Source organism: Acanthaster planci, linkage group LG15, assembly GCF_054643075.1.
Source record: "Acanthaster planci isolate LZ-2023a linkage group LG15, COTS_SCS, whole genome shotgun sequence".
Taxonomy (NCBI): Eukaryota; Metazoa; Echinodermata; class Asteroidea; order Valvatida; family Acanthasteridae; genus Acanthaster; species Acanthaster planci.
The window spans coordinates 14,203,055-14,231,034 of record NC_141791.1 but is presented as its reverse complement, the minus strand read 5'-3'; the positions used below and the strand labels follow the sequence as shown (position 1 = coordinate 14,231,034).

The 27,980-nt window shown below is 42.0% G+C and overlaps 5 protein-coding genes across 12 annotated transcripts in view; 3 read left to right on the top strand and 2 right to left on the bottom strand.

Moving 5' to 3' along the window:
- The window catches only part of LOC110978921 (tRNA (uracil-5-)-methyltransferase homolog B-like), a 78,496-nt gene that overhangs the window by 25,378 nt on the left and 25,138 nt on the right, over nt 1-27,980 (top strand). For 2 of the 6 annotated variants that reach the window (XM_087146786.1, XM_087146785.1), the window contains exons 4-10: nt 19,086-19,164; nt 25,101-25,497; nt 25,776-25,875; nt 26,256-26,326; nt 26,544-26,785; nt 27,109-27,425; nt 27,828-27,947. In XM_087146786.1, coding sequence (XP_087002912.1) covers nt 19,109-19,164; nt 25,101-25,497; nt 25,776-25,875; nt 26,256-26,326; nt 26,544-26,785; nt 27,109-27,425; nt 27,828-27,947 — 1,303 coding nt within the window. In that variant the 5' untranslated portion in view covers nt 19,086-19,108. Of the gene's footprint in view, nt 1-18,048; nt 19,165-24,121; nt 24,274-25,100; nt 25,498-25,775; nt 25,876-26,255; nt 26,327-26,543; nt 26,786-27,108; nt 27,426-27,827; nt 27,948-27,980 lie in introns of those variants that run through there. The other 4 variants (XM_087146782.1, XM_087146781.1, XM_087146784.1 and 1 more) reach the window with 3 other exon arrangements.
- Nucleotides 1,274-2,752, top strand: LOC110990815 (paraneoplastic antigen Ma1 homolog). The gene has a single exon (XM_022255912.2). The coding sequence runs from the start codon at nt 1,502-1,504 to the stop codon at nt 2,750-2,752; it is 1,251 nt and encodes a 416-aa protein (XP_022111604.1). The 5' UTR covers nt 1,274-1,501.
- Nucleotides 9,950-13,355, bottom strand: LOC110978940 (small ribosomal subunit protein mS31-like). 2 transcript variants are annotated; one of them, XM_022234299.2, is made up of 7 exons: nt 13,214-13,355; nt 12,446-12,757; nt 12,000-12,155; nt 11,670-11,861; nt 11,383-11,453; nt 10,831-10,992; nt 9,950-10,559 (listed from the first exon to the last, which is right to left on the bottom strand). In XM_022234299.2, the coding sequence occupies exons 1-7, from the start codon at nt 13,261-13,263 to the stop codon at nt 10,300-10,302; spliced, it is 1,203 nt and encodes a 400-aa protein (XP_022089991.2). In that variant the 5' UTR covers nt 13,264-13,355; the 3' UTR covers nt 9,950-10,299. The 2 variants fall into 2 exon arrangements, with proteins under 2 accessions (XP_022089991.2, XP_087002920.1); XM_087146794.1 differs by having other exon boundaries at nt 13,177-13,279.
- Nucleotides 13,570-17,312, top strand: LOC110978924 (osteopetrosis-associated transmembrane protein 1-like). The gene is made up of 6 exons (XM_022234264.2): nt 13,570-14,107; nt 14,747-14,849; nt 14,958-15,082; nt 15,371-15,478; nt 15,886-16,051; nt 16,425-17,312. The coding sequence occupies exons 1-6, from the start codon at nt 13,628-13,630 to the stop codon at nt 16,529-16,531; spliced, it is 1,089 nt and encodes a 362-aa protein (XP_022089956.2). The 5' UTR covers nt 13,570-13,627; the 3' UTR covers nt 16,532-17,312.
- Nucleotides 17,201-24,106, bottom strand: meaf6 (MYST/Esa1 associated factor 6). 2 transcript variants are annotated; one of them, XM_022234266.2, is made up of 7 exons: nt 23,984-24,106; nt 22,338-22,450; nt 21,765-21,849; nt 21,423-21,462; nt 20,833-20,898; nt 19,801-19,987; nt 17,201-19,579 (listed from the first exon to the last, which is right to left on the bottom strand). In XM_022234266.2, exons 1-7 carry the CDS (start codon nt 24,065-24,067, stop codon nt 19,534-19,536), a joined length of 621 nt encoding a protein of 206 aa, XP_022089958.2. In that variant the 5' UTR covers nt 24,068-24,106; the 3' UTR covers nt 17,201-19,533. The 2 variants fall into 2 exon arrangements, with proteins under 2 accessions (XP_022089958.2, XP_022089959.2); XM_022234267.2 differs by lacking the exon at nt 20,833-20,898.

The following is a 27,980-nucleotide window of genomic DNA, read 5'->3' as shown; positions in this document are numbered from 1 at the left end:
TCTCAGGTAAGGCCAAACTTTGATGATAGAAAAATAGTCGTTTGGGAGCCATGTGCTTGTACCATAACAGTTCAGTGCTATGCATACATTACTCAACCTAGGGGGATTTTGTCAATAAGCCTGTAATTGAAATCTGAAAGTAAAACCATCATATTTGCGAACAATATAGGTCTGTAACAGGGGGAAATTTAATATTTGTAAGCCTACTTATGGGACTTAACTATCTGGATGAGAAAACCAATAATGTTTGTGGGGGATATTTTGCATATACATGGGGACATACGTAACTCATGGGTGAATATTGTGCATTAAAGGGATACCATACCGGCAAGATCTATAATTTGCATAACGTAATACTTGTTTCTCAAATTAAGAATGTTGTGAGGAACATATCTCTTTGGAAATTTGTGGAAAATGCCAAGAGGTAATAATTCCCAAGCTGATTTACTATTAAAGTAAATATGATTACCAGTGGAATCTAGAAGTGTCTAGTGTTTGTGAACAAGCTTCACATGTTGCATGTGACAGGATATGTAATTGAGCCACCAGAAAATGTTACATGTATAAATGTTACATGTATATTAGGTTCAAATTTGTTTACTCTCAGGCCCAGTGCGCTGACCCGAGAGAAGTATTGGACAACTCCCACATTCAGCTCCTCTTCCTGAGCCCAGGTGTGCCAGACAGTACCGTGGGATTGTGCACTCGGGAGTTTGTGACCTGATTGGAGAGTTCTGTGATCAGCCCAGTGTGGACTTCTTCCTCCAAAGACGTCTATTGCATCTTCAACTCTGAACGTAGGCTTCAGACATCTGTGCTCTGCATACTGGCCCTACCTGATCAGGGAACTGAACAGTTGCAGTGCTGGTGTTGGACCAGCCAGGATCCTTTTGAAATTTAAGAGAACTGACCATTTGTGGTTGAAATCCAAGATCTTGGTGAAAACTGTGTAGATCTACATATTCTATATCTTGTGTGTGTGTATCGAGCGCTCATTGTTATCTTGTTGTCATTGTTATCATTGTCATCGGTTTTACTACTGTTTGACCTTTGCTTTGTATTGTTATACATTTACAAGTGTTAATTCCAAATCTGCATAATTATAAGTGATTTACTGTTGCCAGAGGAAATCAAGGTTGAATTAAAGTGTGAAGTTTAATCTGAGAAATACTTGTCCTGGTTGTTTGGATTGTGTGGGCTACATTTTTGGCGACCTTGCCAGGACCTATTAAACCAAACCACATTTCCAAATTTAGACTAGCAGATTGAACTTGACTTTGATTCTTCCCACAATTTCACACATCAGATTCCTCCAAATTGGATCCATGTAATTTGGAGTGAAGTTGCTTTTTGTCATTCATCGTAAAGTTTTTCTTGAGAGCCAGTAGTTATGTAATTGCCGTATCCACACTACCAAACATGTACTAAATTTTCCTCTCCCATGTGATATTTGAGATAGTTGGTAGCGCGACTTTCATTAACTTTGGACAAGCGTTCAGCGATGGCGGCCGGCAGCGAGTTTCAACCGATCGGACTTGCATGGTGCAAGAAAGACGATGTACGTCCCTCCCATTCCCTTCTGCTAGTTTCAAATCCCATCGCTATCTCAACTGACTCCATATTGGTTGCACTCTGTGATGTCATCCAACATCTAACTGGTGTCTCCCGACGCGAAGAATCGGGTAAGACTCTCCTTCTTCTTGAGTTTGACCAAAATACGTCAGATGTGGTTCTTCCGCCAAGTGGTGAATTGAAGGTGACATTGTCTGGGCGAGAAGTTGTGTTTGCTGTTCATCGACTTACCAGAGTTCGAAGTGACAAAGTCACAGTAGCAGACCTCAAGGCCAGGGGTTTGCTGTCGTCTACTGATAAGGATGAGAGTGCACAGCCTGCAGGAGTGGAAGGACCCACTGTGGCATTACAAGCAGCTCTCTCCAAGTGCAAGATAGCTAGTTCAAGGAGACTTGCTCCATTTTCAGGTGTTGCTACAGGGGAAACCTTTGATGCTTGGGTGGAAGTGGCACAGGGACAATTGGATGAAGAGGATGAGGAGGCTGAGAAGAAGAGGCGTATCCGGGAGGCCCTCCGGGCCCCTGCGGCCAACATCATCACAGACCTGAGGCGTGAAAATCCCCAAGCCACATCAGAGGATTATCTCCAGGCACTTGAGCTAGCATTTGGAGACACTCACACTGCAGATGAGTTGAGTATCAAGTTCCATTCTCTCCATCAGAAGCAGGGAGAGAAACCCTCCGAGTTTCTGACACGTTTGCAGGGCATCCTTCGGAAACTTACACGAAAAGGTGGTGCCCCGGCTGACAAGACAAATAAAATGCTACTTACCCAGTTCATGAAGGGGACACTGTACAACGAGATGCTCTTGGTTAATCTTCAGCTGAAAGACAAGATTGAGACTCCACCTACTTACCTGGCACTACTCAAGATGGTCCGACGAGAGGAGGCTGAGCAGGCAGAAAAGGTGTCCCGGCGAGAGCCTAAGCCGGTGCCTCAGCCTATCAAGACGGCCAAGCATGGAAAACTGAGTCAGGGAGAGTCGAAAAGAACAAACACCAAAGAATCAACGCACCAACGCCCAAATTTCTGCTTTAAGTGTGGCCAGGACGGTCACTATCGCACCAGATGTGATAACCAACCTGACCCAGAGAAAGTGAACGAGAGGTTTGTTAGCTTCTACCTGCAGGGAAACGAACGGGGGCGTCAGAAGAAGGCCGATTCGGCGCCCAAAAATTGAGGCCACCTAACAGTCGACCCGTCATCTATCAACCCAACACAGACATTCCAGAGGGGTTGGTGGGGGATCTCCATACAAGACCCTGCTACGTGGATGGCATGAGGACCGAGGCACTACTGGATAGTGGTTCACAGGTGACCCTCATATATCGAGACTTCTTTGAAAGTCTTGGTCTGCCACTCCGTCCACTGCAGGATCTTGTGTTGCTGCATGGTGGTGATGGAAAAATGCCCTATCTTGGGTGGACAGAGATTAACCTTGGATTTGATGCCACTTTTTGTGGGACGGACCGGGCCTTCCCTACCTTGGCCTTGGTTGTCCCAAATAGCAAGAATACAGCCAACTACAAGTTGATTGTGGGGACAAACAGTGGAGTATTTCGCGAGTGCTATTCCTCCCTTCAGGGTGGGCCGCAAAGGGTACCAATAGACAGAGTCTGCGAAGGTATTTATAAAGAAATCCGTGGTCTGCAGAGGATTGGATCGGAGGGGTTGATAGGCTATGTGAAATCCAGAGCTGCTGCACGCATGATTGTCCCAGCAGGATCTACACAGTATGTTGTTGGGCAGATAAGGAACAGGCTTGGAAGAGCCGTGAACGGGTTACTGGACTCCACTGTCCCCAGTCGACTGCCAGGAGGGTTAACAGTTTCATGTACCCTTATCAACATCGCTCAAGGCTTTGGGAAGGTCAAAGTGTGTCTTTTGAATCAAACTGACCGTGACATATTCCTGCCCAAGAAATGCGTTCTGGCAGGGGCCTACCTTACCTCATGGGTGGCTGGAAGGACTGGCAAAGTGGAAGACAAACCTTGCACCTCCGCTGAGTTCCTAAGGGTTGCAGCGACAAGCTCCACTGAGGTGAGGGGAGACCAGAGACCTTCACTTTCAGAGAAGGAATTTTACAAATTGCCATTTGTTTGGGGCCCAGTCAGCGCAGAAGAGAAAGAGCGAGTCCTCAAAATTGCCTACCAGAGATCAGAAATCTTTTCTCTGCATGAATGGGACATTGGCTCTACGAAAGAGATCTACCATGAGATCCGCCTGACAAACGATGAGCCATTTCGTGAAAGATCACGTCGAGTTGCCCCTGGGGATCTGAGGGATCTACGGGAACACCTTCAGCACTTGATGGACATCGGAGTAATCACAGAGTCCAAGAGCAAATGCGCTTCACCAATTGTGATAGTAAGAAAGAAGAACGGCCAGATAAGACTCTGTATTGACTACCGCACGTTAAATGCCAGAACCATACCTGACCAGTATACTGTGCCGTTGGTACAGGAGGCTCTTGACTCCTTACATGGATGCAGCTGGTTTTCCGTAATAGATCTTAAGTCGGGATACTATCAAATACCCATGCATCCCAGTGACAAGGACAAGACGGCTTTCACTTGCCCAGTCGGTTTTTACCAATTCGAGAGGATGCCACAGGGTGTAAAAGGTGCACCAGCGACGTTCCAGAGATTAATGGAGCGGTGCATGGCTGGCCTCAACATGGCGGAAGTGTTGGTCTATATGGACGACATAATTGTGTTCTCCTCAAGTTTGGTCCAGATGGAAGAACGACTTGGCAAAGTTTTTGACCGTCTTGCCCAGTACGGCCTAAAGGTATCCCCGGAGAAGTGCCAACTTTGTTGTACATCCGTAAAATACCTTGGCCATATTGTCTCGAAGGAGGGAGTTCAGACAGACCCTGCCAAGTTGGAGGCACTGAAAACTTGGCCCCGCCCCGAAAACGTCAGTCAGCTTCGATCCTTTTTAGGATTTTCAAGCTATTATCGCAGATTTATTGAAGGGTTTTCTGCCATAGCCAAACCACTGTTCCAACTGACTGGAGGTGCTCGAAAGAAAACAGCAGTGGCTGGGAAGGGCGATGGGTTTGTTGATCACAGAACCCCCTTTGAGACCAGATGGACGCCTGATTGTGAAAAGGCATTTCAGACATTGAAAGTAAGACTCTGCACAGCTCCAGTGTTAGCCTTTGCCGACATGTCTCGCCCTTTTGTTCTTCATGTTGACGCATGCCGTGAAGGACTGGGGGCCGTGCTCTGCCAAGAGGCTGATGGAAGACTTCGTCCCATCGCTTATGCAAGTCGGAGCCTGAGCCGGGCTGAGAAAAACTACCCAGCTCATAAGCTGGAGTACCTTGCCCTGAAGTGGTCTATAACGGAAAAATTCCGAGACTATTTATATGCGGCAGAGGGTACCCAAGTGTTCACAGATAACAACCCATTGACATACATATTGACCTCAGCAAAACTTGACGCAACAGGTCACAGGTGGTTAGCTGCCCTTACTACCTTTGATTTCACCATACACTACAGACCCGGACGTGCGAACCAAGATGCTGATGCTTTGTCTCGAAGACCAGCTGTAGGTGGTGGTGGGACCAAAGAATTTGATCAGCAGGAGAAAATTCGGGATCTTGAAGCACGCCTGCGAGGAGAAAGCAAGGACATTGATCAGACCTGCAATCGTGAGGAAATCAATGCCATTTCAGCCCAACATCTGACTAACTCAGAGGCCAGACAGCGGTCTTCTATCTCTGACCCTACCGATGGTGAGTCTTTGGTGTATTGCATGGCAATGAGTGCAGATGCAGTCCCAAATGACTATTCCAGCCCGGGCGCTGACTTGAAAGTGTGTGGGTTGGAATCCGTTGACTGGAGAGAAGCACAAACAGCTGATGAGGACATTAGTCAAGTCATCCAGTTTGTCAAGCAGAAATCCAAACCCAAGGTGTCAACCAACTTTTCCAAAGAGTTGAAAGCCATGTGTGGACAGTTCAGCAGGTTTGTGCTGAAAGATGGTGTATTGTACCGAAGCTGTGTTGGCCCATCTGGATCTAGATTGTTTCAGTTAGTGGTGCCGCAGAAATTCCGAGAACAGGCTATGAGAGGGGTCCACAATGATGTAGGTCACTTGGGGATGGAGAGAGCAGTTGCTCTGGCAAGACCCAGATTCTATTGGCCCAGGATGGCATCCCACATAGAGGAGTGGATTCGGTGTTGTGCCAGGTGTGTAGCGCACAAAACTGCTCCCAAGGTTTCAGCTCCTCTTGTGAATATCTCAACTACTTACCCATTAGAGTTGGTGTGTTTGGATTTCCTCAAGCTTGAGAAGGATCGCAGTGGAGCTGAATACATCCTGGTCATAACTGACCACTTTTCGCGCTATGCGCAAGCATTCCCAACTCGGGATAAGTCTTCCCGAACTGTGGCAAAATTGCTGTGGGAGAGGTACTTCCTACATTATGGCCTGCCAACACGACTTCATTCAGACCAGGGACGTGAGTTCGATAATAGACTCATTAAAGAGCTCACAAGCCTCCTTGGTGTGCAGAAATCAAGAACGACACCTTACCACCCGCAAGGGGACCCCCAGCCAGAAAGATTTAACCGTACCTTACTTAGCATGTTGGGTACTCTGCCAACTGAGGACAAGCCAAACTGGAGTAGGTATGTAAGCTCTCTGGTACATGCCTATAACTGTACCCGCAATGATAGTACAGGATTTTCCCCGTACTACATTATGTTTGGCAGGGAGGCTCGCCTCCCCATAGACCTTTGTTTTGGCACATCCCCTGATGGTGTTGCTAATAGCGATCACTCCAAGTATGTACAACAGTTGCGACAAAATTTGGAGAGTGCCTATAGACTAGTATCCGAGGAGTCTGCTAAGACAGCAGCAGCCAACAAGCGTCGATATGATGCAAAAGTGAGAGGTAATGAGCTCCACAAGGGAGATAGAGCTCTCATACGGAATGTTGGCCTTAAGGGCACTCACAAGCTTGCTGACAAATGGGGTAAGCAGGTTTATGTTGTTGTTGGTCGTCACAATGACAGTATCCCAGTCTATCAGCTTAAACCAGAGATTGGTTCTGGACCAATCAAGACACTCCACAGAAACATGATTCTTCTTATTGGCCTGCTTACGGGAGAGATGAGTCCCACCCCTGTTCCAAGGAAGGCAGACCGGCCACGCACACGGCAGTTGGGAATGAATGAGCCATCTCTGATTTCTTCCAAGGAGGCCGACCCGTCTGACTCTGAGTCTGACGAGCCTGAAGTAATTACTGTTTGGCCAAAGGAGGATGAGGCAACCACAATTGTTCACCAGCCTCAGCCACTTACCAACTTGGGAGAAGATCTGATAGGTGTTGAACCAGACACACCCAGAGAGCAAGGCACCCAGGAGACTACTTCTGATTCAGCTCTGAGTCCGTATGCTGAGGAGTTTGTTCCTCAAACCTTTTCTTTGGACCTTAATGAGAATGCATGTGACTTGATGGGATCTGCCTTGCCATCACCAGATGATCAACCCTGTAGTGCTCCGCTAGTGAGAGAGTCCTCGGAGTCTGAGGCAGAGCCAAGTGAACAGCAGGGTAAATCTGACCAAGAGTTTGTCGAGCAGTCTGGGGTTTCCTGTGACCAGGAGAGTGGAGACAAACCATGTGTTAATGTTGTTCCTTCAGACACGTTCCCAGGAACGAGTCCTATGTCAGAAGCTGAACAAAACCCTTGTGATGAAGTCCACAAGGAGGCTACACAGGAGAATGAGCTGTCATCTGATGGTCAACGTCAGGAGTCAGAACAGTTAGGTCCTGTGGTAGAGGAAAGCTTGTCTAACAAAGATGACATCTCAGACGATGGTAGTGCAAAACCAGATGCCTCAGCTCAACCTGCTGAGCATGATCTTTGTTCTCTCAGACCTGTGGTTGGCTCTGGTGTGGCCTCTAATGCGGATGGCTCTCTTTGCTCAAACACAGAGAGTGGCTCAACCGAAAATGATGTTGGCAATATGCCTGTTGTATCAGGGCCTAGCCCTAACACAGATACACATCCTTTGAGTCGTGAGAATATGGAAAGTGCACGTCCATCTAGAGAGCGAAAACCACCACAGAGGTTCACATATGATACACTGGGTCAACCTACCCGAACTTATGTAGTGACATCTTCTACCTTTGGGAATCTAGTCCCAACACTTTATGACACTATTTTTGGAACTGGGAGAAGGGACAGGATCGGGACGATCCAGCATGTCTAGAAGGGGAGGGTGTAGCCCAGCCCAAAATATACATAGCGCCCTCAAGCGACCACTGAGAGAGAGGCAAAAAAAAGCTCATGGATGCAGCCATCTTTTTCCTTCGGAAAGCGACCGGCAGGAAAACAAAAGGGGCCTAAAATTGTAATTTAATGGCCAAAATCACTTCCTATATTACGCATTCCTGAGTTTAATAATCATTGCTTCCAGGGATACTGCAAGTAGCTACTGGCTCTCAGGTAAGGCCAAACTTTGATGATAGAAAAATAGTCGTTTGGGAGCCATGTGCTTGTACCATAACAGTTCAGTGCTATGCATACATTACTCAACCTAGGGGGATTTTGTCAATAAGCCTGTAATTGAAATCTGAAAGTAAAACCATCATATTTGCGAACAATATAGGTCTGTAACAGGGGGAAATTTAATATTTGTAAGCCTACTTATGGGACTTAACTATCTGGATGAGAAAACCAATAATGTTTGTGGGGGATATTTTGCATATACATGGGGACATACGTAACTCATGGGTGAATATTGTGCATTAAAGGGATACCATACCGGCAAGATCTATAATTTGCATAACGTAATACTTGTTTCTCAAATTAAGAATGTTGTGAGGAACATATCTCTTTGGAAATTTGTGGAAAATGCCAAGAGGTAATAATTCCCAAGCTGATTTACTATTAAAGTAAATATGATTACCAGTGGAATCTAGAAGTGTCTAGTGTTTGTGAACAAGCTTCACATGTTGCATGTGACAGGATATGTAATTGAGCCACCAGAAAATGTTACATGTATAAATGTTACATGTATATTAGGTTCAAATTTGTTTACTCTCAGGCCCAGTGCGCTGACCCGAGAGAAGTATTGGACAACTCCCACATTCAGCTCCTCTTCCTGAGCCCAGGTGTGCCAGACAGTACCGTGGGATTGTGCACTCGGGAGTTTGTGACCTGATTGGAGAGTTCTGTGATCAGCCCAGTGTGGACTTCTTCCTCCAAAGACGTCTATTGCATCTTCAACTCTGAACGTAGGCTTCAGACATCTGTGCTCTGCATACTGGCCCTACCTGATCAGGGAACTGAACAGTTGCAGTGCTGGTGTTGGACCAGCCAGGATCCTTTTGAAATTTAAGAGAACTGACCATTTGTGGTTGAAATCCAAGATCTTGGTGAAAACTGTGTAGATCTACATATTCTATATCTTGTGTGTGTGTATCGAGCGCTCATTGTTATCTTGTTGTCATTGTTATCATTGTCATCGGTTTTACTACTGTTTGACCTTTGCTTTGTATTGTTATACATTTACAAGTGTTAATTCCAAATCTGCATAATTATAAGTGATTTACTGTTGCCAGAGGAAATCAAGGTTGAATTAAAGTGTGAAGTTTAATCTGAGAAATACTTGTCCTGGTTGTTTGGATTGTGTGGGCTACATAAGATCTGTTAAGACGTTTCGGTCACATCATCACTTATTATCAACCTCATCATCATCACCATCTTCCTGTTTTTAAACCGTCATCCGACCTATTGTCTTCTTCACACTGTACATCAGCGACAGTTGAGCCGAAACTACCGAGATCTTGGCAGACCGGGGTACGGTGACTGGATGCATCTTCGCCAGGGACCAGGGTTTTTTTTCTTCTAAAGCTCGTGGAATATTTCCTCGGGCAATCCTATCATGGCCTATTGGATTGTGCCCAGGGATTACACGGTGCTTGGACGGCAGGATAAAAGGTTGCGCCGACATAGTGAGTTTTCTCCAGCAGTCTACCAACTTGGGAATCTCGAGTGGGAGTTGGAATCACTCCTGTCAAGAAGGTGATATGAATAGACGAAAAGGGAGCTTCAGTCTGCCCGACAAAGATTGACTCTTGTCCGTAATGTCGATCTTCAAAGGTATTCTACGCTATGTGGACAAGATTCCTTTGAACTGTGCCCGTCACACTGGAACAAGGATATGGCATTCTCAACGACCGTAGAGGGCGGGTCTACAGTGATAATGAAAGAGGGTCCAAATATTTTTGCATCAGTTACACAACCCAGCCACATCCCAATTCCAAATCACCAATCTAAAAGACGCCTCCAGACAAGGAGTAATTGTACATGTAGCGAGTACAAACACTGGCAATAAACAGTACATGCAGAAGGAGTAACCTTTCACGAACAGGACAATCTCGTTTTATTATTACAACATACATTGTAATTTGACACTCTAGATCAAACTTGAAAACATTTTCCTTTAAGTAGCAAATGATGAAACAAGTACAGACACTGAATGTTTCCAGTCTCACTGCCAGCTAATAACTTTATGCCCTGGACTCTTCAGCAAATTCAACAAATCTAGTGTCCCACAGGCAAAGTCTTCGAGCTTTGCTATCAGAAAAGCTGAACTCCAACGGCACATGCAGTGATTCTTAAGAAAATAAACTCATTTCTGGTCAACAGGTGATGGTATGCACACCTAAGGGAATCTGCATGGACAGAGTTGGTGGAGTGGGTATTATGTGGCCGTTTCCCTGGCCTCAGCTGCCCGATCTGCCTCCATTGCCTCTCTGATCACATCCTCTCGCTCCTTGAAGTACGTCTTGAACCACAGGATGTGGTCATGCTTCTGCTGGACGGTCAAGTACGGGTTCTGACCAAGTCCCACACAGACCAGCTCCATGAAGTTCTGGATAGGTTCAATCTGAGGCAGGTCTTCAAGAAGGTGGTCAAAGAAGATGTGTTCATGGAAAGGGACCTCTTGCTCCTCCTCAAGACCTGAGGGGAAGAGATGGTGCAGAGATTATGGTGAGCTGAACTATAGAGGGCGATATAGCCTATTTGCAACAGCCAGATGATAGCATGATTGCTTCCAACTGTCCACGCACTGGTAAAAGTCATGTTCACAAATATTTGAAAATAATGGCGATAAAATGACTCAAATGGCACAAACAGACACATTGCAACTAAATGTCCACTTATTTCTAGGACAGAACCCTACTTGCTAAATTCACTTCCCATCCACTCAATTCCAGCAAAGACAACCCACCTTGCTCGTTGTCCACTGGATAGTGCCATATTTTGCCTTCATCCGTCCATTTGATCAATTCATCAAAGCCATGGTTGATTGTGGAATACGTGAGCTGTCTCAACTGTTTGTCTTCCTCCTTGTCCCAAAGAGATGGTACAGTAGGCTCTTTGGGTGATAATTCTTTTAAAAAATCAACCAAAAAAGTACATTCATTTGTTACACAAGCAACTAACTGGCTTAAATGCAGAAGAAGCAGAATGTAACACACATATACTTTGTTACCCACCTACTTTGATTAATCTCCAAATCCATGAGTGGTCTATGCATCCACTGATTCCAATTTTTGTTTGAAGAGAAATAAAAGCCTCAACTACAGCAGGTCATGTATGATGTACTCTAATGGATATGGAATTTATGACTGGAGATTAATCTGAGAACAACATTACAGCTTGTTCAAGGAAGTTGCCAGTGATGATAAAAGCGCTGTGCTGGCCACTGCACAGTGCTTCTACTTTCTCTTAGGGTCTTCTTGAGGTGCTGTCTGTGCACAGCTGAGTCTGCAAGACCTACCATGTGCTTCTGAAGCGTCATCTGCTGCTGGGTCAAATATGTTCAATCTACTTCTGTCAAACAGGGTTTTCCTACAAACAAGAATATAGATCAGTGCACTCTCTAAAACTGAACTTCAATGCTAGATCATTTCAATACTAAAGGGTACCTTTGTCAACTACAACCACTTGCACCTTTGTAACATGGCCAAAACTTGAAATGCAAGACAATCATAATCAAGCATTTTTTGCTGAGCAAAAGCAGAAACAAATCATGGAGACGGTAACAACTCAGTTCCTGTTTCTGACCTTTGCTGTCTTCTAACTGTCTGCTTTTGTTTCTGGCCATGCCCTCTTCGATCTTCATGACCTGTTTCCCCTCCAACTTCAAAACCGCTCCCAAAAGCACCTGCTAGTGCTCGTTCATCAAGAGACCTTGTCCGATCCCGCTCTTTCTGGCCGGCAGTTTGTTTTTCAATCTTGATGCCAGACAGAATGGAACTACATGAGAAAAGAACAAATACATTAGAAGAATAGCAACCATTCTGTTAAGATACAATGTAGCTCTGAGACTCTCCAGTTTAAAAGAACAGCACGGTCCACATCGTAGCCATCAACGCATATCCACAACTCACACACCTGACTGCCTCCAGGTCTCCCTGCTTGCCTGCTGCCGTTGCTTCGTCGTGTTTCCGCAACTGTTTCAGCAAGTCTGACTCCACCACCTCCTTCTCTGGGAAGATCTCAGCAACCACCTTGGCTGTCTCCACCACCATCCTCGTAATATCTTCTGGTCTGTGCATTTTGTGGGGAAGAGGAAGACAACTTCACACATTACACACAAATCCAACACAGGTATAGCATCGGCAAAACACAGGTCTCAATATTAGCACACAAAATTGGTCACAGAATGCAACGTCCCAAGTGAACGTGGGCATTATGAATTGGTGGTGATGAACTCGTAATAAAGTATTGCTTAAGACAAAATCGGTAGCAATTAGGAGGCCTGAAGTTGTTCATACAAATCAATCCAAGCCAACTGTCACCAAGGGAATTAGTGGCTCAAATTCCAACTTTCAATTTACCTCTTGCTACCGAGGTCTGAACCACCCTCACTTTTAGTCTTTTTCGCACTTAGCAGGTCACGGAAGTCAGCTGCTGCTGACCTCAACCTCGGTGAACTCCCAACCTTGGAAGACAAATTCTTCTCAACCTTCAGGCCCGTTAGAGTACTAAGGAGATCCTTGGCAGCTGAGGGTTTATCCTGAGGAGGTGATGAAGTCTTGGCATTGGTTTCATCCTCTTTCCCCTTAGTAGAGTAGCATCTAGTACTAGTAGTGGTAGTAGTAGGAGTTGATGTACTCCAGGGTCCGGAAACTCTGATCCGGAACATACGCCTTCAGTCAGAAAAATTCGATTTAATAATACTTAACTGTTTGGCCCATTCATCAGATGTATCCAGATAGAGTAGTACTAGTAGTAGCCTACATGTAAGTACTAGGGCCTAGGTATTGGAGTATTGCTCAGGCCCTTTAATTTTAATGAAAAGAAAGTTGAAGTCCGATTAAATAAATCATAATTCTGTAAGAGCTTAAACCAAGGTTTTTTATGTTTCCAGAAACCTTTCAACAGAGCGCCATATGCAAATTTCACATTAAGGCCTATGGTTCTAAACAACAGCGCAATCAACAAATTGAACAATGTGCTTGGCCGGCTCCGTGAATGAGAAACTGCGAACTAAGTTCAAGGCCGCCCCTAGCTAGGCCTACTTCTTCATGTTTTTGAAACAAACGGATGTTATATTTGACAAGCTTACCATTATTTGGAATTATTTTGAACCATAGTACACTTACTCATTTTGCATACAATACAGATTTGGAACTCTTTGCCAGATTCTTCTCATAGTTAGGCCTTTTGAGGCACGATCAAAATTACTTGCGACAACGCGAGATTAATCGTCGAACTACTAGCTTAAGCTTAACGCAAAGCATGACAACCAATGAACAAGGTACTAGACCAACGCATAACAAATTGAGCGCAAAGGTTTCGTCCCTTTTCAAGCACCCGACTACATATTAGTCTGTTTCATAATGTTTTTTTCTAAGAAAACTGTTATTTTGAAAACTTTGCTTAATATTCAAACAATTAAAACATAAAAAATTATTTAACGGACTTAAAATTTAAGAAGATCATAATTAACTTTTAATGATCGTTATTCGGGTTTATTAGATCTGCGTATTATATTTACTTATCAAACAAATGTAAATATGGCGATTATCATTATCAGAAAGTTTGTGCGCGACTCGGGGAGAAATATGCCCACAATATTTGTTCTTTTGCCTGTATTTATTAGTGTTGTCATTTGTAATGCACACAAAGATCCTTCAGCCGTACCTGCTGTGACAGATTCATATTATTCTGTACCAAATCAAAAGGAGAGCGATTATTTTAAGGTCTCAGGAACTATCGCGACGGGAACGCCTCCGGCTATCACGACCGATATGACCGAATCAACAGCTGATGTAGTGACAGCCGTTTTGCCTTTTCTGCTCCCCTTTGGACGATCCTCAATGGCGCGGTTCATCCCGGCGTTGACCAGGGATTGTCGCGAACTCTTAGAAGACTATGCAAACGTCTCCTCCATTTTTGTGCACTGTGCCCTTTTTAACGCCAAACCGTTGCTTTTATGCGAAACCTGTGTGGTCGAGTTTAATGAAGTCGAAAAGAACTTCAGGGAAATTGAAAAGGTGAGCAACTTGTAAAATACTCCATGATTTATGTGGGCAAGAATGTTGCCTCCCAACTCCACTTCAGCGGTTGCCATAGTTGTGTGCAAACTTAGCAAAGTCTGTAGGTAGTCGAGAAAATTTGTGAACTATTTCCTAACGAAGTGGGAAATTTTTCTCAGTCGCAGATTCATGTCTTTTCAGCACTTTAGCAATGACAGACCTTGAGATGATGATGGATATATTCATGATGAAAAAAGCAGCAGCAGAAAGCATCGTTCTTTCTGATTATATGAGTGAATGTAACAAAAATCTGTGCGAGTTTACATTGTGACTTTTTCAATTGTTCTTTACAACTCATAGAAAAGAGTTTTTACCCTGACATGACTTGACACCCTATTTACAAACCCTACAAGATTGATTTAATAATTCTAAGTTTTTTCTAAGTAAGTACTTAAATATTTCCCTGTTAAATCGACACATTTTCACTTTCTAATGGATAATAAACCATTCTTAGGGAAAATTAGTGATGTTCATATATGGAACTCTTACCAGCCAACTGACAAGTTTAGAAATCCCAATGTCATGATCGCTAGGGCTGGGGTTACTGCTTGGAGTAACATTTCTAGTGCACATTCTGTCTTCGTTTTCTTTACTTAGGCAGACACATGCAGTGACAGTTTGCTGAGTTCTGATCGAGTGCAGATCCTGAGAGAAATACACAAATTTTTGAAGAATCTTTGGCAAAAAGCAAATTGTGAGAGTAAGTAGTTCATTTATCATGTTTGATACAACAATGTTCCATGCTGTTATTTAAATATCAGAAAAATCCCAGTATGCAAAAACGGATAATTGTGTTATGTGCATTTAGGTTGCTTCAAAGATGTGAAAGATTGCACTAACAAGACAACAGAGAATTGTCCACTTGCTGAGAAAGTGTCAAAGTTCCGGAAGTTCAACAATGAAACCCTGAATTGTTTTGAAGCTGCCGTGGCAGTAAGTATTGAAAAACAAGGAACCAAAATTATTTTTCATACGTCATCCAACCATTGCAGCAATGATTGATGGTACATCCTTCACACCTAGAACTTGTTATGCACTTTATTTCCAGAGTTTACTTTGTACTTCTTTCTGCAAATGTTACGGTAGTCTCTATTCTTTGTTAGGAAAATGTTTTGTCACAGCAATATTGTGAAACTGTGTTATACACTTTTATGATCTTTTCAAAGTTAAATGTGGCTAATGTGTTCACATGTTCATTTCGGTTGTCTTGTCCCAAAACAGCAAAATGGGGATGTGTGCACTAACTGCTCTGCCATCTACCAGAGGCTGAGCAAGGCTTACCAGTCCTTGGGAGAGGTGGAGGAGATTTGCTTTGACTGTGTAGAACTGGTAAGAAGTGGAGGGGTGGAGCAAAGAGCAGTCTTTTGTAGGAGGGGTGTGTCTATGCTCATGGTTGGCTGGAGTCTGGAGAAAACTTTCTAAATTTTGTGATTTATTCTTTGGGAAATTCATTTTCAGGAAATGACATGGAAATATCAATACATGTACTTGCTGGGTTTAAATTTCCCGGCTTAAGTGTATAAATATGCTTGGCACACAACATTGTTCAGCAGATTCTTTTGCTAACCACATACCAACAGAGTACCAGTCAATAGTGGTATACATCACATAGTATTTTGGTTGGTAACCTGTACCTGTTGTTGAGCGTATCTCTTCTCAGCTCGTTTCCTTCTGTATACATTTCTATGTAAGTCCAATGTAATCGGTCAGCATCTTTTCATCACTGTCATTCATAGATGAACAGTACAAGGAAAGAGTGGAGTGTTGCCTATAATTGCACCTGTACCAGGAAGGATGTTGTCTCCATTGTTGCCATCAGCATCTTCTTCTGTTCCTTCCCAATTTTCTTCTACTTGGGCTCCAAGATGCACTCTGTGAAGGTGGAGCACAAGCTGATGAAACGTAAGCAGTCACCCCCCCAATTGGGATAATCCAACCACTGACAACTGGTTACATCTCAAATTTCATTGCTGTTCCTCTCTTAATCAGGATATGGGTTGTTTTATAAATTCAGGGTCCAAAAGGGTGACATTTTTGTGTCCCTGTTACACCTGACCTGTGTAATTTTTAATTAATTCTTTTAACATACTTATCATGTAGGATACTTCTGTCCCATTGAGATAGTCTGCTATCCCCACTAAGGATATACATAAACTCTTGTGTTATTAAGTTATCCGGGCATTTTTGCAATCTTTTTTTTTGGGGGGGGGGGGAGGAATTTTGCATACAGGAGTGTATACCCTAGTATGTATTTATTTTTTTCTCCCACCTACAGAAAATCGACTGAGGAAAACCCATCGACCCTCTCAACCAAAATTGATCACACTGCCAGAGCATGGAGAGGCTTTTCTGACTGAGGAAAGCTCATCTAACACGATATGACACAACCCAAACCATGAATGCGGATTGGTCAGCTGTATTGGACCAACCTCATGTGACAAGACAAATGTGTACCGCTTTAATTTTGCAAGATTTGTTTGGTAAATACACAGGATGAGAGCCACCTTGGATAGTCAGTGTTTCTGTGACCTACAACTATGTTATCAGTAATCTTAGGCACATCCATTGAGACATTTCTTGTTCCATGTTTAATCCTGATGTCTTCACTGGAAACATTTCTGCCAGCATTTCCAGCTTCTATAACCAAGAGCTTAAAGCCATATTTATTCCATGTTGTGGGGTTGGCCTTTAAATTTAGATGTTTTTAGGTGGGAATTCAATTTTGACAACAAAAGTGATGAATTTTTACACCTTCAATGATCCCACACAAGCCATCTTCCAAGAGCAGCTCACCGATTGTACTGTGTTATCATGAAGTTGACATGGAGTTTATTTACCCATTTGTCAGTTACTCAGTTTGAATGTTGATGGCAAGCTTCAAGTTCCATGAAAAAACCAAAGAAATTGCCTCGGTTTGCTCTAGAGGAGTGTAATTTACAAACTTTTTTGTATTTGGAATCTATTTGCATATATTTTGGTAATAGATACTTGCGTATTTATTGCTAGGACAGCATTTAACTATTCTGAAATAGCAGTCTACAATATCTGGCATATTTTAAGAATTTCTCTTTTTTTTTATTTCACTCTATCATGTATATTTGTAAACTTTACATTTATGTACATGCTAATAAAATAAATGGTGATTAATTTTGTCAAAACAGAATCAGACTGACAAAGATTCAGTTTGTAAGTTTCACAAGAGTTATGTAGTACAACTACTCATGCTAAATTCAGAAATATTCACAGATAAAAACTTTTGGATTTGAAGCCTTGAAATGTCTAAATTCTGAACTTTTCACTGTGAAGAGGTGTCCATTTCGCACACACTTTGCTTCTAGACTTTGACCGATACTTTTTACAGACTCGCAACTTTAATACTCTGATTTGAAGTTTGAACCAACAGTTTTGGGATTTGTTTGACCCGGTACAGAGGGACATTTTTTAACCAGGGTACTTGGTAAAGGTGTTTTTTGAATGAAAGATTTAGGTGGTTGTAGTTACAGTCTTCAAGCTGCCCAGAACAGAACACGGAAACTGCATTAGTTATTTTCTTCTTTCATGAAGTGGCTTCCAAGTTAAAGCGTAAACGTACATTGACTTTAAATACGAGATATTTGGTTGCACATATTCGCTCTCCACTACGTTTATGCCCAAGTTTGTATACAAGAAGTGCAGCTGGACTCACAACACTGATAATGATCCGGTGAATTCCAAAAATCTTTGCATTTCGTTGAACAAATTTTTACATTCCTTCTGTACAGTTTCCTTTGAATTTTCAATTGATACAATGCAGCTTGGAATTCTACGGACAGTGAATAACACAAACTTTCAAAAAGAGGTATACAAGGGCTTCTGATGCAATTTCAAATATTTAAACTAAGATGAAAAGAGCCAAAGTTATGTTCCCAATGCCAAAACACGTCACTGGGGCAATGCAGTTTTATTTTTTCTAAAAGCACCCAAGGCAAACAATGAAGTGATTGTCAACGCTGAGACGGTTTATGACTGGTACACAGCTTGTATAGAAGGGTGTTTTTTCCTCTTTTCAGTCTAGAGTATTACCATATTTGGACAGCCTGTTACATTATAATCTGGTGCAATCTGACCAATCACAAGGCTTGTTCTAGCAGCTTGCAACGGATTGCATGGGTGTTTCCATGTTTCAAAAACACTAACAGAAAATTTTAATTGCAAAAATTTGATTGGCTGTGATAAAAAAAAAACCTGAGAATGAGATATAAACTAAAAGATCTAAAACACGTTTGTACCGATGGGATTTAAAAATCGTCGTAGCCAACTTGAGATATTCAAAATTGAATTTTGATAAAAATTGCTCTATCAGTATAGGAAAGGTCACTATGCCCATATATGGTAATACCCTAGACTGCTTATAGCAGAAATAACCTTCAAGTCTCTACACAAACGCCCTTTGTTTTATCTTCATACACACAAACCACATTCTACAAAAACTAATCATCACTAGTAAGTTTATACAACACTTAAAAGAAATTAAACATTACACTGTGCTTGCATAGAAAGTAGAACATACATGTACACAAAGACCGAAACCACTTCAAATGTACAACTTGCTTGGTCATTCTCAACCGCATTTAGGTTTGCTTTAGACAGGCGAGCAACTTTTCCTTGGATCAGCTGATTTCCTTGCTTTTCACTTCACACTGATGCCACTGAAAATTGAAAAACACTCTACAAAGTCGTGTAAAGATTGGAATTTCCTCTTTTTGTCAAAGTCCAAGTTGCATGTCTGTTGAGAGAAGCTTGTACTTTTCTACGATGATGGCAGGAACGTTGCACTGCAACATCTGGTTGGTTGTTGGTAAAGAAGTACAACTGTCCACACTGAAGTTTGAAATGAGTAAGTACCTGAACATGTTTCTAACTCAACCATTCTTCTTTTGGTTTCTTTTTTCTTCAGGGGATCTGTTATCAGAGCAGCCAATGAAGCTAGTCCTTCCAAGTCACATGCTTCACAACCGCCAATCACAGTCAGTGAGGTCTGTTTTCCCAGGTCATGTTTAGTAACCACTAATTGGGACAGCCAATGGGGTAAATTTTTCGAAGTCACATGCTTGATGACTGTCAAACTAGCCAGTAAACCTTGGAGTTTCTAAATCCCATTCAGGGCAACAAGTTATCTGGACAACCATTGCCTAAGTGTCCACTATTGATCACCCTGTGAGTTGCACTGTCCAGACATTGTTGGGTTTATTCTTTCAGCTATTCATTACAAAACAAATCTTGACCAATACACATATTCACACTTTCCTTCTACACAGGACTCGTGCTCTGCTTACACAACCAAGAGCTTGCTTGAATACCTCTTTTGTACACTCATGACCTTTGACCTTGGCTTCTCGGTCATCTCAAGCATCTTCAGAGTGTTTGCTCTTTTTAATTCTTGCTTCTAATCTGTAAAGGAAATAAAACACCACATACAAAACTGTTTAATAGCTCCATGGCTCCATTAAACCGAGCAAAGTTCAATGGCTAATTGACTGAAGAGAATGACACTGACACCCATCATGATCCAGACAGTCCTCATTTTGAAACATTTAAAAGGATGAATACTCTGAACTACTCAACAATCATCTCAACATATCTACTAAGAGGGATAAACACCAAACGCTCACCTGTGTCTGCTTTTATTTTTCCTCTTCTTGTGACCATGTGACTTGCCATGTGACTTGCCGGTGTGATTGGACCCGCTGGCAACATGCTTGTCCGTTTCTCCGTCAGTGGGACCGCCCTTCACCTCGGGCTCCGACTTGGACGAAGACGCTGATGCCTCGTGACTGCTCTGATTCTCGTGGACTTCCCCTGGCGAAGGGAACAAAAGACTCAACTTTGATATTACAGCCTCAGAGATTCTCTGACCCTGAGACAATCAGCAAACCATCTCTGTCTCTGACCTACAAGCCCCATGCAATCGATGATGCATACAATGAACACAAGCAAAAGCATTCCAAACTACCATAAAGCTTGTAAAGTAGCATCACTTCTGGCTTTACATTAAAAAAACCTGAGAACAAGGCAGATAAAAGGATACACATCCCATAAAACAACCAACAGTACAAACTCAAAATAAATTAGAACAAGGTCATTCAAATCAAAAGCACTAATAACTCAATCTGAAAATCCTGAAATGGAAGTTGATACTGGAAAATGATAAATATGCACACAAAATGTTCAACATGGCTGAAAAAGAAAGCATTTAACTGAAGGAAAAAGACAAACAGGAAAGAAGAGTTGGAAGATGTCCAACAAAGACATTTCAAACAAAATAGGTATTTGTTTCTTACAGAAATAAAACAGTGCCAAAATTCACAACATTTCCATAAATGATGCCAACTTTGTACAACTACAACAGAAAAGAGGATGAGAAAAACTGGTGCTGAACAATACAGGACTGTCAACAACTATCAAGACAATCAAGCCCAAATGACATCCTCCGAAGGCAAGAAAACTCAACACTGTAAACACTCAAAAGCCACACCATTCACATATGCATGGGATATCACCACGGTCATCAATCCATGTACTGTATATGAATGCAACCCCCCTTGGACGGACAATGCCTTCTGGCGTCAAGCAACATGCATCTCCAGATTCTTGATACAGACCAAGTAGAGGGGACAATTTAACAGAGATTTGGAGCTTCTCACCATCGGTTGGGGTAGAAAGGGAGGATGCAGATTGGGAAGACAACGATGGTTGAGAAGATGATGGTTCTAGACGAGGAAAGATTTAGGTTGAAGAAGATCAGAGCTAGAGATGGGTTGTTTACACTCTGTTATACACTTCTGGTGCCTAATAAACACAAAGCACAAAGCTCTATGATCCCCCCTCAAAAAAACAGGTGTACCTAACCTAAAAGTTTTGGGATTTCACAATGCTAACTCTCAAGGTAGTGGGACGAAACAGCTTAGTATTTTAACACAGGTACCTGTAGTCCAATATTAAACAGCATGTTTGTAATACAGTTCAGTCAGAAGAAAGAGATTTGGCCAGGGATCAAAATTTGATTCTTGGAGGGGGGGGTTTGAATGTCACCATTAGTAGAGTCTAAAATGCTGATGCTCTTTGACTGACCTCCACGACGCCTGATGAGGAAAGCCTGCTTGTGCATTCGTACCAAATCATAGTGAGAATGTGATTTTCTTTTAGCTGAAATTTCTGTGAAAGTACTGAGCAGACTGCGCTGAAGTGAAAGATGGTATGGACAACGGTGAATTTCATGTGGCAAGTTACTTACTTTTATCTTGTTGCTGTGAGTCCGTCAAGCCAAGACAGCCCTATGTAGGCAAACAATTTGGTAAACATTAAGAAATCAGATGAAACACTTGATTTGTCTAAACTCTATCAAAGCAAGGGTTTTGCTCAAACAATAACAGTCAAGAATTTCATTCTAACAGGGTGAGAGTTTTTTCAAAATTCCTAAGAGTCAGGCTTCACAAAGTGAAATTTGGACAATTCAAAAACCCTTTTCAGTAGATGCATTTGGAATAAACAGCCGTTAAAACCAGACTAGATGTAATTGTGTTTCATGGATAGAAATATTGAGAGAGATAAGGGGCTTGAGAAATCTTGTCCTTACATGTGACGTGATGGATGATTTGGAGAACAGTCTGTCCGCTTCCTTAAACTTCCGATTCCGTTTGTCGGTCTTGCTGTTTGTGTTTCTGAAAAAGAAGTAAATTGGCAGAAAATATATCAGAAACTGTTAATCAGTTATAATTGTTATTTACTTTCTAGTCTAGTGACCCACAAGATTCCTCAGAATTGCCCTCAGCACTGTAGCTGGCAAGCCTGAAGAAACCTGTAGAGAGGTGATAATGAGAAGCAGTTAAGTTTAAGAGGTGGGAGGAAAACCCCAGAGAAATATTCTAGGAAAAACCCATGGAATCAGGTAAGGACTGAAAACCCAATCCACATGTGAAGTTTCTCCAGTGAAGCATATAAGGCATTAACCCCATTCCATCCAAATCTTTGAAAACCCATGAGGTTCAAAGATGTTTACAGAATTGAGGAAGGTAGGGCCCAGCCACTGTTACCTTAGTTGAAGTGCAAGAATGTGTTAATAGTTTCCAGCACAGGAGAGGATTCAGAGAATCCAAAATGTCAAGGTGGTTTGGGTTGATGAGACGACTCTTAAATTTTCAGAACTCACTTATTGGTGAGGTAGCGGTCCCATCCTCTAATGATGTTACCGTAGAGGGCAGTATCTTCCAAGTAACTCCCTTCAAATGCATAGATTTGTCTCTCAAGGTTTGCAAGGGTCTCCTGTAGAACAACATGAACAGTTCATTTATTCATTCATTCTTTATTTTCCACATAACTGTGAGTATGTGCATCATCAATAAGGATTTCAGGTAGTTCATGATGTTACTTTTTACTAAACAGCATATGGTTAGTCTTCTTAATATTAAGAGACAAACTATTTGCTTTAAGCCAGCTTAAAACGTTAATAAGCTCGAGATTAAACATTGTGATAAAGAGTATTGATATTAGGGTGGCTACAGAATAGGTTACTGTCATCTGCAAATAAAATAAAAATAAATAAGTCTGAAGATTTAACAAAGTCATTTATATTGAAAATAAAAACTGTACTGACAGAGGACTAAGTACCATTAACAGATACAAATTGCTGATTATTTGAAAGGTAACTCCTGAACTACTCTATGACTCCAAGGCGGTTCCTCTAATGCCATAATAAGCAAGTTTGTTTAGAAGTGTATTATGACTGACGATATCAAAGGCCTTGGAGAGGTCCAGGAATAAACCAATTGTAACAGAGGATGCATCTAAATTATTAGTTATTTCATCAATTAGGAGAATAATGGCATGTGAAGTCGTGTGGTTTTCATAGAATCCAAATTGAGAGTCAGAAATTATGTCGTGATCAAATAGAAAGTCCATTCTACAATTGTGAATTACTCGTTCAAGAATTTTGAAAAAGTAGTAAGAATCGAAATAGGCCTGTAATTATTAACTTGATTAACATTAGGAGTGCCCCTTGCAAGCTTCATATCATATTTCGGTACTACTATTCATAACGAAGGTTAACGGTTTAGAGATTGCCCCGATCACTTCCTTAAATTAACCAGTGAGTTACTAATTTAATCAAAGCCAGAGCTCTTTTTTTATTTGGCAAAGTGTGTACAATATCAACTATTTCTTCCTCAATAACAGGACTTAAGCAAATAGAATTAGGGTTAGGGTTCAGTAAATAATCAGTAAATTGAAATTTTTAGGAGGAATTTGATTACAAAGGTTTTTACCAATATTTGGTAATGTGTTTACTACTTGAAAAAGCTACTGAGATTAACCTTAGCCCTCAATGGTTTGTGAAGAATGCCTAAATACCGACATTAATAGCTCCATGCGGCAACCAAATACTGCTTTATTATTCCCGAGACTTGAAACTTCATTGATGATCAATGATTCCCATTCGAATTGCGTGGGGATTACCCAAAACTGACCAACAGAGGGCGGTATACATTTATCAAGAAAATAATATTAAGGACGTCACACACTGACTTACTTATAGCCAGTATTGCAATGATTTTGCTAGAAGATACAAACAGAGAACTAAAGTTAAATTTTGGAGCCGTTTTACGGCTTACACAGTTCGTCATCGTCACAATCGCTCCACCACGTACTGTGACCGCACACGCTGACGGCGCCAATGAATTACCCGCCACTAGTTCTTTTCCTGAACATGATTTTTTTCAAGCAGTAACCAAAGTAATTCCCCGAAAAACACATTCTACACAAAAATTGCACACCATCATATTGATACAGATCACTTCCTACCGCTATTTCGGCTCGCCTCTTCACCAATTCGGCCAATTCTGCCCGAGTATCTGTGCTTTGGATCGGCAGCGATTTGGACGACATTTTGCCCTGGCTCCCGAGGGATGATACGTTCGCTCTCTTGCAACAGAATCATGGATTGGGCAAACGAGGAATGTAATGGGTGGAGCTTGCTGTTCGAACCAATCACAATCGTTGATACTTTATCAAACGTGCACTTGATTGATAGCCTATTGCAATATGGCTGCGCCCTTTGCAAAACATTTGGCACGTGCGCCAATATTTTTAAGGTAATAAATAGGTACAGTTTGACTTGTTTATGGAGAATTTCTGTCACAGTGGACGCTAACATAACAGGAACACCGAGAAGTCATCCTGAAGAATTTATCTGTTGTTGTTACTTACATGTAGTTAGTTTTATGTCATGCCAAGTCGGTGCGTCATGCATATCTGCCATGATCTGGTCAAGTGCGTGGACATGGTTGGTGGATGCATGCGTCGTTTTCCAGAAATGAAGCCTTTCAGGAATGACCATCACTTTTTACCAGAGCAGAGACAAAATTTTTTTTTGTGCAGAAATTGCTGTGCTCAGTGAAAAGTGAAAACTAAAGAAGATTGCTTGAACTTTGAAGTTTATACTGACATACACCTGTAATCTGTATGTGGAAAATGCTGCTTATATAGCCTAGAGAACAGTTCCTTTACAAATGAGTTGTAAAATGAAAGTTATATGGTAAATAATGACAGGTTTTTGTTCCTGTGTGATATCAGTGTGAGACACTGTAGCACTTCGTTGTCATTTAAATCTAAATAACAACATATATTCTCTGTGAGGGCACTCCATGCAGGACCTTTAATGATGCAAGTACAGTTTTTAACATCCATTCGAAGAATTTTTTTACAGAATGATGGAGTAATTACAGAATACCCTGCCACTCTAAAAACGACCCCTGAAATGACTGGTCACGTGGGTACAAAGTGAAAATCCCTTGAGAAGAATGTGACACTTTGACCTGTACCTGGCTATGATGTTGATCGTGTCGGGTGGTGGGGTATTCTGCTGTTTAGCCGGAATGATTATGATACATTAATTTCAGTTATTTTGCGATCAATTTAGAATTATTCATAGGCAGTGCAGCACACAAGTCAAAGCAACACGGCGACAGACAAAGAAGCTGAAGGCACAAACAGCCCCACCTCCCCAATTGTCAGAACCACTGCCCCAAGAGTTTACGCCCACCTTCACAATCACAGAGGAGACGATTCACCAAACAGACTCAGCAAACTACGCCCAGACTTACCTCAAGAACAAACTGCGAAAGGCCGTCACTCCTCTGTGGAAGCTCCCTTACAAGAAACAGCTTGAGCTCAAGCAACTCAGGAATTCCAAGGTACTGATGAAACTGACAAATTCTCTCATTGAGCAAGAAGCTGAGATTGGATTGACAGAAACACTGGACAGGACTCACAGATTTGGAGGACTGTGTTGTCAACTCGACACAATAAAGCCTTCGGTATGACAGCTAAGTTCTTTTTACAAAGTTGATTTGTTAATCAGCATAAAAATCTTCAGGTTGACCAAACTCTAATTTTAAAAAATTTGTTTAGATTTGTGTGATGATTTCTTTTGCTTACTGGTCTTGTTTTGTTTGTGAGGCAGTTTGAAGTTATTGTATCTTAGTTGATGACATAAGTTTCCTATTTGTTTTTGGAGTGTGGGTGGTGGTATACAGTTTCTTACTAATAATTGAAATTCAAAGGATTTAGTGTGTACAATTTGTTTTCTTGTCAGCCGGTGACAGAAGGATACAGGAATAAATCGGAACTCAGCGTTGGTGTTGGTGCTGATGGAAACAGGAAAACAGTCGGTCTCTTCATTGGAGAGTGGAAAAGTAGGAACATAATTGGGGGGGTGTAATTGACCCAGAAAATACAACCTTAATGGGAGTCTAACCTCAAATGCTGAAATGATAGTCTACTAACTGCTCTATCCATTCCTGATTTGCTAGTTCACACCCCCTTCCACTTGCCAAAAATTGGGTTCCTGTCAAAATTTATCAGTTAGTTTAATAAGACTATGTTACCTGTATCATTCTTGGTTTTCCATTTCTGCACGTCATTTGTTCTTATCGTTTTGGTATGGCATGATCTCTTCTTTATTAGGAAGGAATGGCAACATCACCTATAGAAGACCCATTGGTAGCATTTCTGTTTAAAATTGGCTGCAGTCTTGTAATGTTAAAATATAAGTTTCCTTACTGTTTTGTTTTAGAGAAAAATATAATATGTCTACCCTCCGATCCAGCCAGAAATATCAGCCAAGCACACAAAAATGTAGAAAAGGTATGTTGTCAAATTATTCAAAAATAATGTTTGAACGATCATTCCTGTACTTCTAGCTTGGTTGTCACTGTAGGAAATGTTCTCTCTTGAATTTTTTTCCAAAATAAAATTATTTCCCCATCGTTTCTGTGCAAGTGCTTGACTTTGGGAAGTGAAGAAAGGTAACCCTTTCATGTGCTGTGTAATTTCAAATCATATCTCAAACCCAAACCTCCAGGCCTATCAGACTTTTCTCCTGCAATCCTCCTTGGACGTGTCACTCAGCTTCAAGGACAATGGCAACTGGCGTGGCCTGGTGGTCCGTTCCAACCAAGAAGGCGATCTGATGGCCATCGTCAGTTTTACGCAGAGTGACCTTAGTGAGACGGAGACCGAGGATGCCATGTTGTCACTCCAGGACTTCTTCGCTTACGGAGAGGGCAAAGACTGCGGGCTCAGCTCTCTCTACTTCCAGTCTAGGTCAGTGGTCATCCATGAATATGAAAATCAAAACCTCAATAAGTCTATTACCCAATCTGTAAAATCAAAGGACTAGTCAAATTTGCACACTGTGCTCTGTATGAGAACATTCACTAAAAAACTGGGATGACTCGTCCTTCAAAGTACACATGTGAAACTGTGCCAAACTTTTAATCTCCAGTCAAGTAATTGATAACCAATCAGATGACTCTTCACATAATTACTGTGTGGCATTGCTGGTGTAACTCTGATATTAACCATAAATTCAGTACGTGTTCATCTACCATTCAAAGCGTGTTATGCATCTGTATTTTAATTTTTAGCTTTCGGACAAGAGCTACCAATGAGGATGCCCCTTTCCACCTCCTCTTGGGCAAGCCACACCTCCATGAGACCCTCTTTGACCTTCAGTTTCGTATCTCCCCGGATGCCTTCTTCCAAGTCAACACTCCAGCCACCGAGGTGCTGTATTCCACTGTCATGGAGCTGTGCGACTTGGGGCAAGACACAACGGTCCTGGACCTGTGCTGCGGGACTGGGACCATTGGACTAGTCATGGCAGACCGGGTGAAGGAAGTGGTGGGGGTGGAGGTCATACAGCAGGCGGTAGAGGATGCCAGAGTCAATGCTGAGCTCAATGGTAGGTGTTGATTAAATTTCAGTTAAACCATGCCGAGACTTGTACATAAAGCTAGGTGTTTGCTGGTCAAAAAATATGTATATATTGACAATGGACAGCGCTGTTGCTCTGAAAGTCAGTTTCAAACATGTTCTTATGGTGACTGAGGAATATCAACTATTGAATTAGGATTTGAAGAGAATTAATATAACTTTCTCTCACCAGCTCCAGTTCCGCATTGATATCATTCAGTTTTGACATAGAGTTAGAAAAGCAGTGCGACTTGTATTCGTTTGTAACTATTTAGAGAAACCCCACAATCAAGTCAACATAATCAGACTTACTTATATCCAAGATCACGTCAAAAAGAAAGCAAGCGTATTTGCTCCAACTGAATGTAAAGTAAGATTTGTCATGTTGCAGCCATCTCCAATGCTACATTTGTGTGCGGCCCAGTGGAAGAGATCCTACCTGACATCCTGCCGACACTAGAGGGCTCCGGTGACCTGGTGGTGGTGGCCAACCCTGCAAGAGCTGGGCTACGTAAGCAGCCATATTACAATTTGTCTTTGCGTA